General features: G+C 37.2%; 1 protein-coding gene across 1 annotated transcript in view; it reads left to right on the top strand.

Moving 5' to 3' along the window:
• The first annotated feature begins 767 nt into the window (after positions 1-767).
• The window catches only part of RALYL (RALY RNA binding protein-like), a 78,189-nt gene continuing 59,692 nt past the window's right edge, over positions 768-19,264 (top strand). The window contains exon 1 of the mRNA XM_009874792.1: positions 768-837. Within this exon, the coding sequence (XP_009873094.1) occupies positions 770-837 (68 nt within the window). The 5' untranslated portion in view covers positions 768-769. The remainder of the gene's footprint in view (positions 838-19,264) is intronic.

Here is a 19,264-nt window from a genome sequence, read left to right on the forward strand (position 1 = left end):
CTGGTATGTCTCTGTGTATGACTTAAAGAAGAGAGTATTTTGAGAACCAGAATGAATAATGCCTATGTAAGCTTGGCATACGTTTAAATTTCAAGGATAAATATGCAGACATAATGTAAGTGAATGTTTTTAAGTATGCACAAAGTTTCTAGTATTGGGAATTGTAAGTGCCTGCCTAAGATAAAGCATGGGCAAAATTAGATTTTCTCTTTTCTCCATGCAATTGTTAAAGCCAGTGCCAGAAGGAAAAAAAAAATTGTGTTTGGTATAGGAAACTGATACTCTCTTATTTGTTTTTTAAAAGCCTTTATTTGCATGGTAAGTGAAGTGTCAAAGATCAGTGTGCATTTCTCTAGATCCTAAAGGAGAATTCTTCAGAACTATTATTGTCCTACACAACAGAATTTGAGTTGAAGTCATAGTTTGTCTCAACATCTAAATTACCACTCAAATCTCCTTCTGTAATAGAAATACATTATTGGCTTCAGCTTCATGAGTGGGAACTCATGTGTGTTTAAAAAATGTCATTTCTCTCTGTTACCAATAACTGACATTTTGCCTAAAATCCTCATGAATTGCAGTAAAGGTCTTTAGGAATGTTTTATAGCATTAATTCAGAAATGGTAAAAACTAGACAGATGTTTTAGATATGCTGTCCATTTTCACAATCTGTTACCATTTTTAGTGTCTTGAAGGTGCCTTTGCAAACTCACTCTAACTACCAGGCATTTGGCTTACTAATACCAAATATTTGCTTTCAGATATCAACATGGCAGGAGAACCAAAACCATACAGACCAAAACCTGGCAACAAGCGGCCACTATCAGCACTTTACAGGTAAGGGAGATTATTTCATCTTAGCTTACTATAATTAATTTTTATAAGAAAAATTATAGTAACCTGAAATGTATCTACCAATGTCACTGTGTAGCCCATGACTGAGACAACGGAATTATTTTTCCATCAAGTCTTTGATGTTTACAAAGTATAATCAAGCTCCTGTACATACCGAAAGGCTTTATGTGTAAGTAAAGTAGCTAGTAATGCAGTGTCTGACACTATGAGTATCTGTTGACTCATTCTAGAGCAAAATGTCCTAACTTCTGGACATAAAGACTGTCCACATGATGCCTATCTTAAAAAACCCAGTAAGCAAAATTCTTATCTGATACTTAGATGTAATGATCACAATGTGCACATAATGGCCTTCTTTTTGTTAGAAACAAGCACCAGTTTCTTTTTGCTGTAAAAAGATAAAATACTTAGGATATTTAAATTACAATACTGTCATTCAGAAGAATAGATACAACAAAATCAGTTGAACCAGAATTTTATTTCTTAGTGAAAATACTTTATGTTTTACTGAGGCCTTCTCAGTATTCACACCAATGTTATTTGCCAACGCAAGAACAACACAAAGCAAGAAGCTGCAGGTTTAAATTGTAAGAGGTATCACATATAAAGTCTTGCTATACTAAAAAGCTATCTGATATGTTTGACAGTGACACTCCTTTTTGATGAAGTAGCAGAATGAAATTGCCTTGCACGGTTTTTGTTCCGACGATGGTAAAGCCACTGCAGTTGTACTTGGTGCTGTGTAAGTGCTGCAAGACCCCATCCAAGTGCTCAGTATGGAATTCAAGTTTTGAATTTAAATATTTGTTGCATTAAAAGGATGTTCACGCAGTGATAATTTAATTTTCTCACCACACCTCCTTTTACTTTTTCTGAGGGGAAAATGAAAGTGCAGAAGAGGACTTTAGGCCCATATAAAAGTGTAATATTTAACGAAATTATAATAAAGTACAAAACAAAATTATAAAACTGTCATTTACCAAATCTACTGAAAAGAAAAAAGACTGGTGTGATTTGTCAAGTGTTTATTAATGTCCCCACTTTTAGTACTATAATCAATTTTTTTTGTTTCTTGTTTTTTTAAAAAAAACTGATTGCTATCTCCATTTCTAATTCTCATGCTTTATTGCCTGGCTGTGTCCTTGTTCTGGGGAGCCTTTTATTTGCAGGTATTTGTGAAATAACTAATAATTTCAGAGCAACAAAACTGGTTTCTAATCAATTTGTGTGTCAAGGGCGAGAACCAACTTCTAAGAAGACTGAACTTCTTCCTTGGGTGTTCAGGAGGGCATTGATAGTGTCTTTCTCCTATTCCCAGGTGCCTTTTTTCATGCAACTTGTACAAACTTGAAGAAACCTGGACCGTTTTTGCAAAATCGATTAAGCTTAGAGAAGCATTATAGATTATTAAGGGTATTGACAGGCAAACAAGCACATATGCATTTCTGCTCAATAAACCTCACCTGTCATGTAAGTACTCCAGAATTTATGCTAACAAACAACAAAAGGAGTTAGGGCAGATTTCTACTGTGGCTGAAATGCAGATAGACTAGCTCTGAGACCAACAGCTCAGGTGAAATCAGACATATTTGAGCAGGGCTTTTTCAAGACTGATCTGGCCTGAAAACTGCAGATGGAAATTCCAGGGTGGAATCTCAGACTGAGACAGTCAGCAGCATTTTAAATCTGAGTCTGTGTACTACATAATAGTAATGTGAAATTTTAGCATATAATTGCTCTTAGATGAAGAGATAGTAATAATATTTTTGGAGAAGACAACCTCTGTTTTAGCATTACTCTCAGCTACAAGCTGTTAAACTCTGTAGCTATTACTAGTAGCCGTAGTCTAGTGTGTCCCTGTGCCAGTTCAAAAGATTTTTGAAGATGTTCTGTGGTTTCTGGCATTCTGGCATTCTGAAAGTGTATGCACTTTCAACTTCTGAATGGTTTCTCATAAATACTTGCTCTACAGAAAAGACAGCAGTAATAGAGAGACCTGTGGAAAGTTCTGAAGGGACTTTAAAGAGAAGAAAGATCTTGGATGGCGGCCTTTCAGGATCTAGTACAGACTAATTCTCTAGAAGATTATAAGATTTTTTGAACAACAAACAGAAGCCTTCACCTGATAGTAATGGAGAACTTTCATTGTCACATTATCTGTTAGCATAATAATATGTGAGAAGACAAGCATAATAATATGTGAGAAGATAAACTGTTATAGAAAAGTCCATGAGGACCCTCCTGCTAAAAAATGCTGAATTGCAAGGTTCAGACTGGACCCCCTTGCTTTCTAGACTTCCTCAAGGAGAAGAGTCTTAAGCGTCACTGGATCCAGCCTTAGTCCCCAACCGCCACAGAGTCACAGTGAGGAGACCTCATTGCTCTCTACAACTACCTGAAAGGAGGTTGTAGTGAGGTGGATATTGTTCTGTTCTCACAAGTTACTAGCTATAGGATGAGAGGAAATGGGCTCAGGTTGCACCAGGGGAGATTTAGATATGAGGAAAAAAATTCTTTCTTGAAAGAGTGATGAGGCATTGGAACAGGCTGCCCAGGGAAGTGGTGGTGTTGCCATCCCTGGAGGTGTTCAAAAGACATGTAGACATGTCACTTCAGGATATAGTTCAGTGGTCTTGGTAGTATTGGGTTGACAGTTCAGTGGTCATGGTAGTATTGGGTTGACAGTTGGACTAGATGATCTTAGAGGTCTTTTCCAACCTTAATGGTTCTATGGTTCTATGGTTCTATGATTCTGTGATTTCAGCTTGAGCTGGGAACCTCCAAAATGGACCCTGAACAAAGAAATCCCTGGGCAATTATACTCTTACAATCCAAGTTCACCTCCCCTCATGTGATAGTTTGGTCCAATAGTAATATTTGGGCCTGAGGTCTTCTTGTTCCTCACTGGATCCTTTCTCTCACTCCAAGTGTGCATTCTTTTCTTTATCTTGAGGACACAGTTTCTGTTGATTTACTTTTCTTGATTAGCATTGGTTTCCAGGCCTTTCTTCAGCCTGAGCTCAGGAGTACTTTAGTAAAAGTCCACAGTCTGGGCCTAAGACTTCAGTAAATCTGGCTACTCGTGCTAATGTCAGACATAAAATAAAATAAATTTCAACTAATTGTAATTTTAAGCAGTCTCAGAATTAATTCTAATATTCTACAAGTAAACTATATTAATCTCTAACATAAATAGCTTATAAAGTTCTTGATCAGGTTAAAGATTTTTACTTATTTCAAAATACTATGCTGGGTCTAACTGGGATGGAGTTAACTTTCTTCATAGGACCCCATATGGTGCAGTGTTTTGGATTTGTTACTAAAACAGACCAATGTTTTGGCTGTTAGTGAAGAGCATTTACACAGCTTCAGGTCCTTCTCTTTTTCCTATTCTGTCTTCCCAATAAATAGGCTGGGAGTGGACAGTAAGTGGGGAAGGAATGTAACTGAGACAGCTGACCCAAACTAGCCAAAGGAATATTCTAAATCATATAACATCATGATCAGAAATACAAACTCGGGAGGTTTTTCGTTCCAAAGTAGCTGCTGCTTGGAGACTGCCTGGACAGCCTGTGGGACATGGAAAGTAATTGTGTTTACATCACTTGTCTTTTTCCCTCCTTCCTTCTGTTATGTGCTGGTTTGAGCTAAACCGAACCAATTCTGTGTAGTGATTTTAACTTTCAGGTCAGTCTCCTCTGAGGGACTGCACTCTCTGAAGCTAACAACATGGTTTTGCAGACAGTGCCTGGTACTAGCAGTGATAACACCTGATGTCTATGGTTACTGCCAGGGATTAGTATGCAGAAAAGCTCTTGCTTATACTAATTCCTATAGTGACTGAGGTTACTGCTGGATCTTGTGTTCCATGCTGGGGGTACTAGGAAGTCAAAGGGGTCATTAAGAAGCAAAAGGTTGCACCTTCAGTGAGTAACAAACAGGATAGAAAACCAACAAGTGTATTCTATTCCATGCACATCATATTCAGCATAAAGCTGAAGGATCACAGGAGTTAGGCCTCTTCTTCAATAGCTGGTGTCTGAGGAGAAATCCATCTGATCTTCTGCCTTTGATCCCCATATTGAGTTCCTGAATCCAGGTCTTGTGTCCAGTTCCACTCTGCTGCTGAGCCTGGGGCTTCCCCAGTGCCTGCCTGCTCTGCAGCATCAGTGGTGATTGCTGTAGGGCAGGAAGTTGGCTTTGATACCGGTTTTGTATATATGTGTATATAGTTCTTTATTTTTTATTATTGTTTTATTAAAGCTGTTTAATTTTCTTTTCCAGTCTGTAAATCTCTCTGTAAATCTTGTTTTCCTTCCTGTTTAGGGTGGGAGGAGGGATTAGAGAGCATCTGTCAGCCTTCAGTGGCCAGCCCAGCCTTAACCCTCAACATCTTACTACACCACATTTATCTCAAGCCATGAGGCTTTTTCATTTTTGCTCTTTTCATTGTCTTCTTCATCTCAACAGAAGATAATAGTGGGAAAGTGAGAGAGTGACTGTGTGGGTGCTTAGCTTCTGTCCAGGTCAACCTGCAAGATGGAGAAAGTTAAGAAGTAACTGGTTACTTTAGATTTGATTTTTACTAAGAGATGCATTGGTTAAAACATTAGTTAGAATATTCACTGTGAAAAGGGAGGACTGAGAGCTGTAGAAATAGGATAGTGGATTTCAGAAAGGACAGATTTCAGCGAGCTCAGAGAGCTGGTAAGTAGGATATCTCTGGAAAGAACTTTTAGGGACAAAAGGAGTGCAGAAAATCCTGCACTGACTGAGCTTAGGTTAGAAAAGAAAATTCTCATGAAGTAGAATAAAGGAATTACATGGCAGCATCAAGTTTCTTTAACGTCCTGAAAAGTGAAAAGAAATTGTACAAAATGTGGAATCAAAACCCCACGACTGGGAGTGGGTAGAAAAGAACAGCAGAGTCATCTAACAGGATGTCAGAAAGGCTAAGGCACATAACAGTATAAAAGGCAACAAAAAGATTGTCATTAGAGTAACTTCCTCAGCTTTTTTATACTTCTGTTACTTAGTGGGAAAGTAGAGCATATAGTAGGTGATACAAAAAAAAAAGCTTCTTTTGCTTTAGGAAAAGAGGTTAGTTGACCAGCTACCTAAGAAAATCAATTTTAACTAGAGGGTATGAAATAAAAGAATTGGCTACCCAGTATTTGAATAAGTGAATTCAATGGAAATGGTATGATGAGATGCACCCTAGAGGGTTTTAAGGAGTAGCTGAATCTGTGTGTGGACTATTAGTGATTGTTTCCAAAACTTTATGCAGGTCACATACGGCAGAAAAATCAGTGGGTATAACAGGCATTATACCTATTTTTAAAAAGAGGAGGACCCAGAAAATTATTAGGTCAGCCTAGCTTTGATTCCCCGAAATGTACTAGAACAAATCATTAAACGATCAATTCATCAACACCTAGAGGATAGTAAGATTGTAAAAAAAAAATGGGATCAAATTATATTGAAGCAGTATAATTTCCTTCTCTGACAAAATAGCCAATTGAGTGGATAAAGAGAAAATAGTAGATGTGCAGTATGGTCATTTAAACAAGCTTTGACACTCACAATATGCAATTTTCACAAGCTTGGTCAGGAAACCTGGCTACAAGAAACTGTCTTAAGGTAGACAGCAATGGAAAAACAGCAACTGTGTATAACATAGTATTAAAGGTAACAACAGTTGTTTGTTCTGTCTCCCTTGTTAAAGATATTTAAAGAGTATTTTTGAATATTTGAGACATTTAAGAACAGTATTAAGGTAAACAAGCAAGAGTGTTGCACAGAATGGCATGATTTTATTTATTTTGAAGTGCTTGAGGCTTTTAATTTGTTCAAAGTACTCTGCATCTCTGAAGAGAAAACTGCATCATATTTATCCCTGGATATGCACATGAGCAATTAATATAGACCAACTGATGTCTATGTTGTGTTATACCCATGTAATTTGCTTATGTGTCCAAGTCACTAGATCCACTTTTGCCTGGAATGGTATAAGAATATTTGATCATGAGTCAGTTCAGGATCTACATTTTTTTTTATCCTTTATAGTTTTATAACCCATGTGGTAATAATTTCATTTAATCTCTTCTATGTGAAATTTACCATGAACCTAAATGTGAGGCATAATTTTTTTCAGCTATGGGAATACCTAGATGCAAGACAGATATGCATATATCCTTTGTTCTTGAATTTATACGTGCAGATATTCGCATATCATGATTCTCTTTTGTTCTCCAGTTTCTTATTCTGCCTATACTTCTCATATATTTTTGATGCTAGTATTCATGGTAGAGTTCATAGAAAAAAAGCCACAATTTAAAAGTGATATAGAGAATTTAAAAGGCCTAATGAAGCCCTAGTGAAGGTCCTAATAGCAAAAAGTTTTGCCTTTCGCTTGACTAGAATTTACTTTCACTTCTTCTCTCTTAAATGTAATTTAATAGCCTAGCTCCTAACAGATGAAGATCCCATTCATCACAACCCTTCACTGCTGGAGAGCACACTTGCGCTGCTTAAAATAATCCCATGGGACAGTCCCAGAGAAAAGAGCAGGGCAGGAGATCTGGCTGATGCCCAAGGATCACCTCCTTCAAGTTCAAGAACAGCTCATCCTGGTGAGCAAGAAATCAAGCAAGGTAGCAGGTGATTCGCACAGATCAACAAGTTGCTCTTGAAAAAATAAATAAAATGTAAAAAAAAACAGGCATAAAAAGGTGGAAGTAGCAACAGGTGCCCTGGGACGTATCTAGAGATCTGTCCAAGCATGCAGGGATGGAGTCAGAGTGCTGTGGGAGCAGGTCAATGTCATTCCATGGCCACTTAATCCATAATAAAAGAACTTAGATTTTGGGCTAGGCCTTAAAAATACTTGGAGAGCAGAAAGATTTAGGCTTTGCTTCAGAAGGTTGCTAAACACGTTATTAACTTTAAGCCTACTCATTGAACAACTACAGATATAGTTAGAGTAGTGCTCCGGAATTTGCTTCAATCTAACCTATCTTTTAGCTCAAATAGCATTCCTCCTGATTTGTATTGATGTTCAGTATGTGAGGGGAGACCTAAATCTCAAAAGAATCAAATCAGTGTGAATTTCCCTTTTTAGAAAAGCACTTCTGCAGAAAACCAAATGCCTGACAAATCTGCATCTTAAAATTATTTTACATCTTTTTATTCGGGTCAGCCCTCAAGCAGAATTTAATTTTGCTAGCTAATCTTCATATCCTTGAAATGCAAGATGAAGATTAAAGGTGCTGACAGAAATGTGTTAGGGAACTCTTTAGGAGCATTCTTATGGTAAAATGAAGACTCATACTTTGTCTTTTTAATTTAGTGGTATTTTGATCAGTATTTCACTAAAGCAATTCTATGTCACAATATGAAAGTCCATTTAGTGTTGTTTTTTATTGTTCATTTCGGTCCACCACAATGTTATATGAGGTATTAAATACATATCTGAAAGCTTTTCCTCTGTTTTGGAGATCTTTACTGGGGTTATTAAAACAGGGCGATGCTCTAGTTCTTCATTCTGCTCCAGGAGCGGGCTTGATCCCCAGACCAGGTGGAGGAGAGCCACCATAGACACCCTGCCAGGGGCTTTTCTTTCGTCAGGATGGGCTCAACACGTCCTGTCTGTGTGGCTGTCAGCATCAGGGTTGTCTCTTGAAATAATAAAAAGACTGTGCTACAGGCTAGCAGAATGGTGGGATGGGGCGGTGGGGACCTGCTGGAGACTGCATGGTGCAAGGGGAGCCTGAACTATTGCAAATATGATGGTACAACTGGGAGGCAGCAGGGAGCAAACTGTCCCAGATCTCATTCGAGTCTGCTTTCTGAGAAAACTAGTTTGTTTACCAAAGACCAACCCTTCAGGAGTGAACATAGTATAACATAGGGAAGTAGAGGACTAGAATTTGAAAGAAAATTGGGAGGACAAGCCTCCTGGGCTATCTAGTCATTCTTTTTGCTCTACACAATTTAATATTGCTGTTGACCTCTAAACATTTCCAAGACTGATTTAGCTAAGACTAACCCTCCCGATCTGGGTTATTTCCACCCTTGCCCAACTCCAGACTTGCTTTTAAGGCCACAATAGAAAAAATTTGCCTTGCCCCAGTGCCACAACTTGAAGGTCCAGTGAGGAGTTATGCAAGCCCCACTCCTTCCAGCATTCCCATTGCTGGCTGGGTATGGAGTTGCCTAGCCTGGGATCCATCCAGCTGAGGCATGTCCTAACACAAGACAATTTACAGGATAGATTTTGTGGATGGATTAGCAAGACAGGAAACACAAACTGAAATTGTCTTTCACTGTGTTGCCTTGGCAGGATGGATCTGCACCCAGCAGTGGTCGAGCTCCCACAGCACTGCCCATCTATAGCACATGGTGACTCTGGCAAAGTTGTCCCTCCAGGGCAAGTTCTTTCTAAGGTGGCCCCTGAAGTTTCAGGTTTATGGTTCAGTTCTCCCTAAGTGGTATTAGATACCACACTCATTTCTCATTCCCAACCACTTCTCCATGTAATGCAATTGAAATGTATATTCAGCATGCTTGATTTAACGTTCTACTAATTAGCCATAATGAACAGGCTTTACTTTACAATTTCATTAAGTCTCATGGCCTCGGGAGGAAATTATTTTATTTAAATGCCTAATATTAATATACTGGAAAGAGAGGCTTTCTATTTACAGGGTATGATTATGTCTTTAATATAAAGTTTCATTTTTCTTTGACAAAAATGCTTTATCAGTTTCCTCAATGCATTTTACTTTTAAAATCCCTATCACAAAACTGATTGGATTATGTTAGATATCTTGCATTTCCTTTGGTTTTGCAGTTTTATTTTACAGCAGAGGCTTAAAGAACTGCTTACAGTCTTTCTCAACTTGCTCTCTGCTTGTCAGATTTACTTTAAGATACTGTTTACAGAGTTTGATGTGGTTTGGTTTGCCTCTCAGTCCACAGAGTCATCCAATATTTTAAGTTGTTTTTCTGAGCACTCCTGGGTGCCCTTCTTTTCAGGAGAAAGAGAGAAAGGCACAGTGATGGGCAATGTGATTGCTTTTTCCAGAGTAGGAGGCTTATTGAGATCATTCATCCCATTTGAAAGCGTAACATGAACTCAACAAACTCTGTGCTAAACAAGAATTACCATCCTATTTGAATATGGCAGTATTTTGCATAATTGCTGCTCTAGCGTGCCACTGGCACTGTACTAGCAGTATGCTTTATCCTACTGGCATATAATAGAAATAACTGTAGGCATAAGGATCTCTCTTGATTGAATATTGTTCTAGATTTCCAACAACTTGCTTCTCTATTCATTCTTTTTCTTAATGCATTGTGTCTGTGTTTTTATCACTGGCCTACAAGAGCCTGAAGACACCAGAAGAGACCTAAAGACAACAGAAAATAAACCTGAGCAATTATTTTCTGATACTTTACATTTGCCTCTTACTTTATTCTACATAATGAATGAAAAAATCATTTATGCTTATGAGCATAGTCTTATGAATAACATCATATTAAGATTATATAGTGTGATATTTCTTTTGAATCAAAGTGCTTCCCTTTTGCAGAAATGTATCATCTTGATGCCTTTGATTAGCTTCCTTCATGAAATAAGATATTTTATTTCAGTGCAGTGTAATGAATCTGCGTGTTGCTCTACAGCTCTTCAAAAGATGTACCTTCCATAAAACATTTTTAGGGTCATTTAAAAGCAAATAATTTTGAGTCCAGTAGGATATTATATTTATTCATTTCATCAAAGAATGTTCATTGTGATCACATTTGAAGGAGTCATTACTGTACAGAAGAAATCCCTTAGTCGGAAGCTCTCACTTCATATTCACCACAAAGAGTGCAAATTTTGCTTGTGTCAAGAACTTTAGCATTCTCATTATATTAAAAATGTTAAGAGCCACAAACATAAAGCTACAACAGAGCCAGTGATTCAGTTTAGTCTGACTTTTGTTTAATTTCTTTCAAGGAAAAAGCCCTATGTCAAATAACTAATATCATAAAAATAAGGAAACAATATCTGCTAATAGAAGGCAACATATGCAGCTCTGTATTTCTGAATTATGTTGATGTAAACGCAATGATTTTGTCTCCAGAGATGTTTAAATAACAATTCTGTGTGCTCAGAGGCATTGGAATAGCCAGTCAAGGATATAGGTTTTACCCTTCATGTAACCCACAGTGTGAATGTGCAGCACCTCACAAGTTTAGAAAGGGGAAAATGGAGGGTGGTCTAAGGTCGTTAGTAACACTCAGGAGAAACTTTATTCCTTGACACAAATCACAGACTAAGACAAAGTTTAAAAAAATCAAAATATAAAAAATACACCTGTCATCTTGATTTGTTTATTCAGTCATATTATTCGTAATGTGTGTGGTAACACCAGTAAAAACCAAGACAAACTCGTCTTTTCTTTTTTAAAAAAAAAATCTTCTCCTTCACTATTTTAAAAGTACTGCTGACTCCCTTTTAGAATCTTTCTCTAGTGACTAGAGCAGATATTCCTTCTCAGGTTACCACTATATCTTACATTTTTCTCGTATTTGTTTGTATACATTTTAAACAGTTTTAAACTACGGTCATGACGTAGATCCATTTTGAAATATGTCCTAAACAGACTTAAAGACTAGCACTTGCCCTTTTTTCCATCTCCCCTCAAGTTATTCTTTAGACTTAGTCTTTTTTCAGTTTATTTATTTATTTGTTTGTTTGTTAAGAGGAAACAAGTGATTCCAACTTACGAACGTCTGCAGAGGACCTGCATCCTTTTTCCTAGTTCAGTACTTTTCCTCTTGCAGAAGATAACACATAGTATCACATAACTGATGCTGTTTTCTTCCACTAAAGCCTATCCACCATAATCACACTCATGCTCAGAAATTAGCAAGTTTGGAGAAGAACAGCCATTGTCTTATTACTGCCTTTTCTTTCTTTTCCTGTTGTTAAAGCGTCCTTACTTTTTTCATCTCCTATGAAACCTGAAGCAATATACTATAGCTGAAGTCACGAATTGTATAACCATCTTACTTTTTTATGTTTTTTAATCACACCACAGTGGAACAGAAAACATATTCACTGCATTCTGATGGTATTGAAATTATTATGACTCCTTTTTAATCCAAGAATCTGTTCTGCTAATATAAATGTAAAAAGTTTGGTTTATAATGCAGAAAGTAAATTCCTAAAAGATCCAGAGCATTGAAGATTTTGCCTGAAGGCAAATAGGAATAGTACTTTTAGTTATTCATTCAGTTTAAATCTTGACAGTTTGGGCCCTGTTTCTATCACTTATCACATGTGAAATTTCTACCCTTTATTACTGCATGGCTTCATGCATTTGATTTAAGAAATAATCAGAATTTGGATTCAGTGTGTTCTAGCAGAAAGACTACTCAGCGTTGTTTCAGTTAGCTTGAAAAGAAAAAGGGTAGAGCATATAACATTTTTTAAAACTCAGAAACAGATACCATTTGAATTTTAGTGAAGCAGGCATCACAGAAATTTTATCCAGTTTTGCAACCACTGCTGCTTCATTATCATCTTATTAACTTTATAGAGGTCTTAAAAGTAAGGGCATAGGGTTCATGATGCAGAATAGAGGACCTGTCCTAGCTTTGCAAATTAACAGCAGGTTTCTTCATTTTCAGGCATTAATAAATCCTTAACTGCAGTGGTAATCGTGGGGAAGGCCTTTTTTCAGAGCAGCACTTTGTGGGCTCATAAGTAGGCATTGGTTCTCACATAATGTAACACCTCTAATTGTACAGAAGGCTGTAATTCAGTCTGGGAGCTGCTGATGTGCTGCAGGGGCACAAGTTTAGGTGGCTTACAAACAGCAATAGAAACATTATGCTGAGTTAAAGATTTAGTATCTTCAAATAAAGAAAGCCAGATAAGGGTTGTTATATATATTAAAGTCTTATTAATAATATCAGAAGATTTATAGTATACACAGTTTAAGAGAAAATGGATTGTTAAGTAAGATCACAAATAGCACAGAAGGCTGTGCTGTGTGCAACACAGAGGGACAATAGCAACACGTTATTATGCAGTGAATTATTAACGATGAAATTACTCCACAAGTTTAATTCTTGGTGAATTCTGCTACTCTTAGAAGCATAGAATCACTTAGGTTAGAGAAGACCTTTAAGGCCATCAAGTCCAACTGTTAATCTAGCAATGTCAAGTCCACTGCTAAGAAGTATATTTGAAGCGTACTTGGAGTACATTCTCTGAAAATATGTCAGCCACCCTGCAAGGACGAATATTTAGATAGCACTGTTGGTGCATAATGTCAAATGTAACTTTATTTTTTAAAGAATACATTACAAATTGAAAGCCTTTTTGGTAGATTGTGTTGCTGGTATTCCCAGAACTTCTGGCAAAAACACCAGCTATTTTACTAAAAAGTAACAAATGGATTCATAAATGTATGTGAATTTATTATGAGTCCTAAGAAATGAGAAGTTTCTAATTACATAAAAATGTATGTTGTATTTTTCAGTCTTGCAAAGGTGAGATTATTCTAGGAAACGACATGGCAAACATGAATCACACATTGTCAGAGCAGTGCCCCTCCTGTAACTACTTTTAAGTGTTAGTAGTGTCATTGAGGAAAAAGGAGATTATGCCTCTACCCTTGGGATCCTCAAAGGCAATGCCTGCATTAACCTTCATCTCTTTGTGACTACAAACAGCCATGCAGTAAAGCAGTATTGATTGTGTGCATTAGATCAGTCAAAACGTCTTTGTTCAGCCCACCCTGATGAACTCATTCTAGATGGTTTTAGACAGGTACATATTGACCTAAATGTTCTTCCTCTGATTTAGAGCATAAGAGGGTCAGGTGACAGCAGCCTCATGCAAAGAATTATTAAAGCTGTCAGAAAGAGGACTTTGAGGTAGATAGCTAGAGTACACCACTGTATTTTTTTTCAAAATTATTTCCTTTGGTGGGAGTATAGAGTATAGACAGTTGTGGCATGGAGTTACTTTCATTCTCCAGAGCTTGCATCCTTTGTTTACTTGAACAGAGGACCGAACTGAGCAGGTTTTCAGTTTGGGAAGGGGCTCAGTTAGAAGTGTTCTTAAAAGAAGGAAAATAAGTTCTTCTTCTTGATTCTTGCAAGAATCTCACTCCAAATCTGAGCATTCATTTCTTCATGACTGAAAACATCATATAGATGTGGTGTAAAGACTAAATTCACTTTAGGTTCCTTATCACTCTGTTTGACTTCAGGACACTTCTCTTGGGTGGTGTGGGAAGAAATTGTAGTCTATAACTGAGAAGGCATTCATATGTAGAGTGTGAATAAATTTATCTCCAAGCCACAATTTAGTTTTTCTCAGACACGCCAACATTTATCTCAGCCATGAGAATTCATGCCACTCCTCATGTTGTCTTTGCAATTTATGGATTCATAGAGGAAAATACAGCTACTATAACTCTACTAGATGGATATGATACTATTTTTTAATTCTAGCTCTCTGAAAATATTGTACCGTTATACAATCTTCAAATGACCTAACACTTTGGTGTTTTCCTCTATTCTTGCTGCCTAAACTATAGGCCACCTGTTAATGGGGATTATTGGAAGCTATTTCCTTTACTTTTCTCCACAATGCCTTCCTACCTCAACCTCAAAACCCTTCCATTCCATGTGTTATAACAGTAGTGCAACAAGACAAAGTACATTTTTACTGGTACATCAAAACCAACTTTTGCATATATTGACTTATGTTTCGTCTTAGCCTCTTGCTGTTGTGAAAATTCACAGAGGGAAGAAGCAGCATCTCTAAAGCACATCCTCCCCGTGTTGAAAGCTACCATTAACACAGTTTTTCAGCTGTGAAATTTTAGACATAGCTCTGGATAGATTATTCAATCACACCGCTAATTGATGGCTAAAGATTATCTGTGCTATTAACTCGTGGAAATAAATCCTAAAGATCTCTGTAACTTGTACTGTGCATTAATGTCAGGAATTTGATGTTTACAAATTATGTAACAAGAGTCATAGTTTGCTAGGAAACTTGCTAAATTTGATAATATGTTGTGTACACCTGTAACAAAATTATACTATAGAGTAAGACAGAAGAAATTAAAAGGGACAAACCATGCTTTATTATGGGCTGACTTTGAGAACTCTCATGCTGTTGCATCTGGTTTTCAGTGCACAGTGCCAGCATGAGAAGTTAGATTGCTTGACATCGGGTATTGCAGACAGTATTCTATGCTAAGTGTTCCTTGAAAACCTTTTACTGTGCAGAGTGCTTTGGCACCACTCTATCAGCTGCTATAGACTCTAAGTAGAACTGACTAAATAAAATGTACTGCATCAATAGTCAGTGATTTTTGCAGGTTTGGGGTTTTTTTACGTGCATATATGCATCCTTGATTTTTTTTTTATCTGAACATATAAAATTCTTTAAAATAATATGACATATAGGCTGAGCCAAATATTCCATTCCTTTGAATTTCACCTTTTGAAGTGAAACTTACACTTCTGAAAACAGTAAAGATAACTCCATCGTCCAGCATTAAATGCAGAGTAACTGCAACAGTGCAAACCAAACCCTAGTACGAAGACAAGCACTCATAGACAGAAAATGCTCCAACCATGCTGTCCATGAGGACCAACCATAATTTCAGTTTTCTATATCACGAGAAATAAGGTTGTGTAAAATCTGTACCATCTACAGATATATTGGAAAGTTAACTTCCTTAGAGTGCAATTTTTTCCTCATGAGGCTGGGGAAAACCTCATACTTTAAGAAATTATCTAAGTTATTCTCAATGTTAAATAATTAACCTTGTCAGAAATCATAAGATAACAGAAAAAAAAATGTGGGTTTTAGCAGTCAGAATGCATAATATGTTGCAATAATTTGATAAGAGACTAAATACATATTTTTAATATATATATTAAGGAATATATATAGATCTGCATATAGAGATTTTAGTAGCCAAAGCAGTAACTTTATTTAAGCAAACCTCTATTTATCCCTAGAGTGCTTGCTAGTGTAGTAGCTTACTTACTGAATAAATTTTTCAGTAACTGGTAAAACCTAGTTTTAGTAAAATTGAATATTTAAGTTGTGAACTTTAATCAAGTTTGGATTGACTATGATCTGAGAGTAGAAGAGACGAAACATGTGCTGATTGAAGGACACTGCTCATTTCCATGGAAATGATGCAAAGGATCTAAGGAATAAAAATGCAGAACAAAGGAGAACCTGAAGTATTTATGTGAGACTTGTAGCATCAGTATTTCCTGTAACATACAACACACCAGTTATGGCATCAACTTCTGTTCCTCACATAGCAGCTGTGCCTCACATGAGAAACATCTGTAGTTAAAACAGGCTGAAACAGAAGCTAACCTGAAACACCCCTGTAACAGATATTGGAAAGACATTTTTATCAGGCCTGCTTGCATTGTTTACAAATATTGTGAGTTACCAAAAGTTATAATTCACATGCTTTAAAAAGGAAAGGAATTAGAGGACAAAATGTGAGCAATACTGTTTAAAAAATTTCTGAAGGAAGATGTTTTCTAATCATTGATGACTGTTGCCTTTAAGCCACAAAGTCAACATCCAGAGAAAAATGCAACTCTTGTTGATTACTGTGAATAGCAACTACCTCAGTTTCCTCTGAATGGTCCCTTGAGTTGTTTTTGGTTATTATTTTAAGATTAAACTCATTGGCAAAAACGGTGAGCCCTAAATCTGAATATTCTTTGACTTCACATTTTTGTTAAACGTGTGGTTCCTAAAGTTGTACAGCACAAAAATGTAGACATGTTTGATAGGCAAACAAGTCAGCCATATCAATCATATGAAATATAAATAAATACTATACAGCCAATTATCAAGAGGCTGAAGTCCAAAATGCTTCTTGGCTGGCCTGATTTTCTTACATGGCTTGAAAGAAAACCTTGAATCTACTGGACTCCTGTTAGAGCTGTTAACTCCTCCAGTCCCTGGAAAAACTGCAGCTACTGTTCATGTGTTTTATAGTCAAGTATAAAATTTGCGATGTCAGCAACACACTCAGGTTGAAGACTGGAACCCAAAAACGTGACTTATTTAAAAAAAAATTGGTTCCTGACCATCACTTTCCCTGATTCAGGGCAGACAATTTTATTATATTAAAAAGTCAGAATAAAAACCCTAATAAATACTTTAAATTTCTTTTTTTTTTTTTTTACTAACTCCTTAGAAATGAAATTATATGATCACCACGAGGAAGAATGTATTGATTCATGAGCTACCTTGGGGAATGCTTGGCTAAAATCTATCTGCTTGTGTACAATGCTGATATAGTTAGAAATGTTATCCACTTTATCCTGTAAATAGGTTTTAGGAAGGAAAGGATTCTTTGATAAAAAATCATAATCAGTTTATGTATCTTGAGTCAGGCCTCAGAAATAAAAAACATCTTGCCTGTAATCTCAGTAGGACAATAATGCAAGGAAAGTGGAGTTTAATTCGGGATCTTCCTGTCTTTAAACAATTTGTTTACAAGTCAAAGAGGAATTCACATGCTCTTAGTATAGTCATGCTTCCTTGTATGGTTGTCTGCAAAACTGGAAAAATTTATCTATGTGTTCAGTCCATGTCAAAGGTGGAATTAAATAATTGGCATTAATCTAAGCAAATTTAGCAGCAAAGGACATAATAAAATACAAAATTACATTCATCAGATCTTGTGAGATATCTTTCCAAGACAGGCTGCAAGGAGTAAAACACTAAATGGGACATTTCTAGGATCTTTATTTTAAACACAGAGCATGACAGTACTGTAGCACATCAATGGGCATAAATTGATGGCCCATGCCTGTTTGGTTTACAGTGATTGATTTTAATTGAGCAGTTTACATAGTGTAAAAATGCTTTCTCCTCCTTCAGAAACTTAGTCCTTATATGTAGAAAAGAAAGTCCTTTCAGAAAATATTAGTTCTGAATCAATAGGAAATTCAATCTCAGCCTGCCACGCCCTAGTCATGTGTCGTAGCTTGAGCCTGCTCTGCCAGGAACTAGAGCTGCAGAGTTGCTTGCTCACCCCCACCGCTGTCCCCTTAGGGTTGGGGAGGGAGAAGTTACAACAAAAAAGACTCAGTGGTTGATCTTAGGGAGAATTCATTCACCACTTATGGTTATAGGCAAAAATCAGAGTAAATTTGTGGAGAAAACATAAATTTAATTTACCACCACCAGTTTAACCAAATCAACTAGATCAGAGTAGGATAATACAAGAAAATAAAGACAACCCAATCTCAAATACACTTTCCCTCACTCCTCCCTTGTTCCTGGCTACCTCCTTCCCCACACTGGGGCAGGGGCAGCAGGAGGGAGGGCACAGTTTGGCCATTAATTATAGTCTGTGGCAATCCTTCCTTCTTGGGAAGAGGACTTCTCACAGTCTTCCCTTGATGCCACAAGGTGTCTATCTCACGGGAGACAATCCTCTCCCTCCACGCAAGTCCTTCCTACCAGCGTGGGACCCACCTGTGGGCTGCCAGTGTCCTCTGCTCCAGCATGAGTTCTCCTCAGATTCACAGTTTGCTCCAGGCACATCCTCTGCTCCTGCATGATCTCTCTTTCCTCTGGCATGAGGTCCTACACATGCTGCTGCATCTTGGACGTTCACAGTGCCACCAATCTCCTTGGTTTGTAGGTTATCATCATCCTGCTATCTCACTCACCATGGAACCCTTGGGACGTGCTCTGCTTCCTCCTCCAAACTAATTCCCCAACATGAAAGAAAAGACACAAAGACAGAGAGACAAAGAGGTTGACTCAGCTTTTTTCCCCTCTTAAATAGATTGATCGCAGAGGTGCTGATTGGCTTGGCCTTGGCCAGAGGCGGGTCCAACTTTTACATGGGCTGAGGGAGGCTCAGGAAAATTCTCAGGGAGCCACACTCACAGCCCTCCGCTTGCTACCAAAAACCCTGCCAGACACAAACCCACGATATCATGATACCGATTAGCCTGCCACCCTCCTATCCAAACTGGTATATTGCCTTGACATTTTGATAAACTGGAATTTTCTAATGGGAAAACCATTTCAGGAAAAAAAGAAAAATCCTGGTCACTCTAGCTTCATTATCATTCATATGAAGTTAAAACATTATTCTCTTTGTATACTGTCCAACCTAGCAATTCTTGCACTTTCAATATATTTTTGAAAGAAAGAAAATTTCTGTTTTAACATTTTTCCTGAAGGTATATGACAGCCCTTCTCACAGCTTATCAGGCTTACTCTTTTTTGAGACATTATGTTTAATTATGCAAGACTTCTTCAAAACTCTGGAGAATCTGCTGTACTTAAGGCTAGAAAAGAAAGGTAAAAAAAAATCTATAA

The sequence above is a fragment of the Apaloderma vittatum genome, unplaced genomic scaffold (assembly GCF_000703405.1).
Source record: "Apaloderma vittatum isolate BGI_N311 unplaced genomic scaffold, ASM70340v1 scaffold14898, whole genome shotgun sequence".
In the NCBI taxonomy this organism is placed as follows: Eukaryota; Metazoa; Chordata; class Aves; order Trogoniformes; family Trogonidae; genus Apaloderma; species Apaloderma vittatum.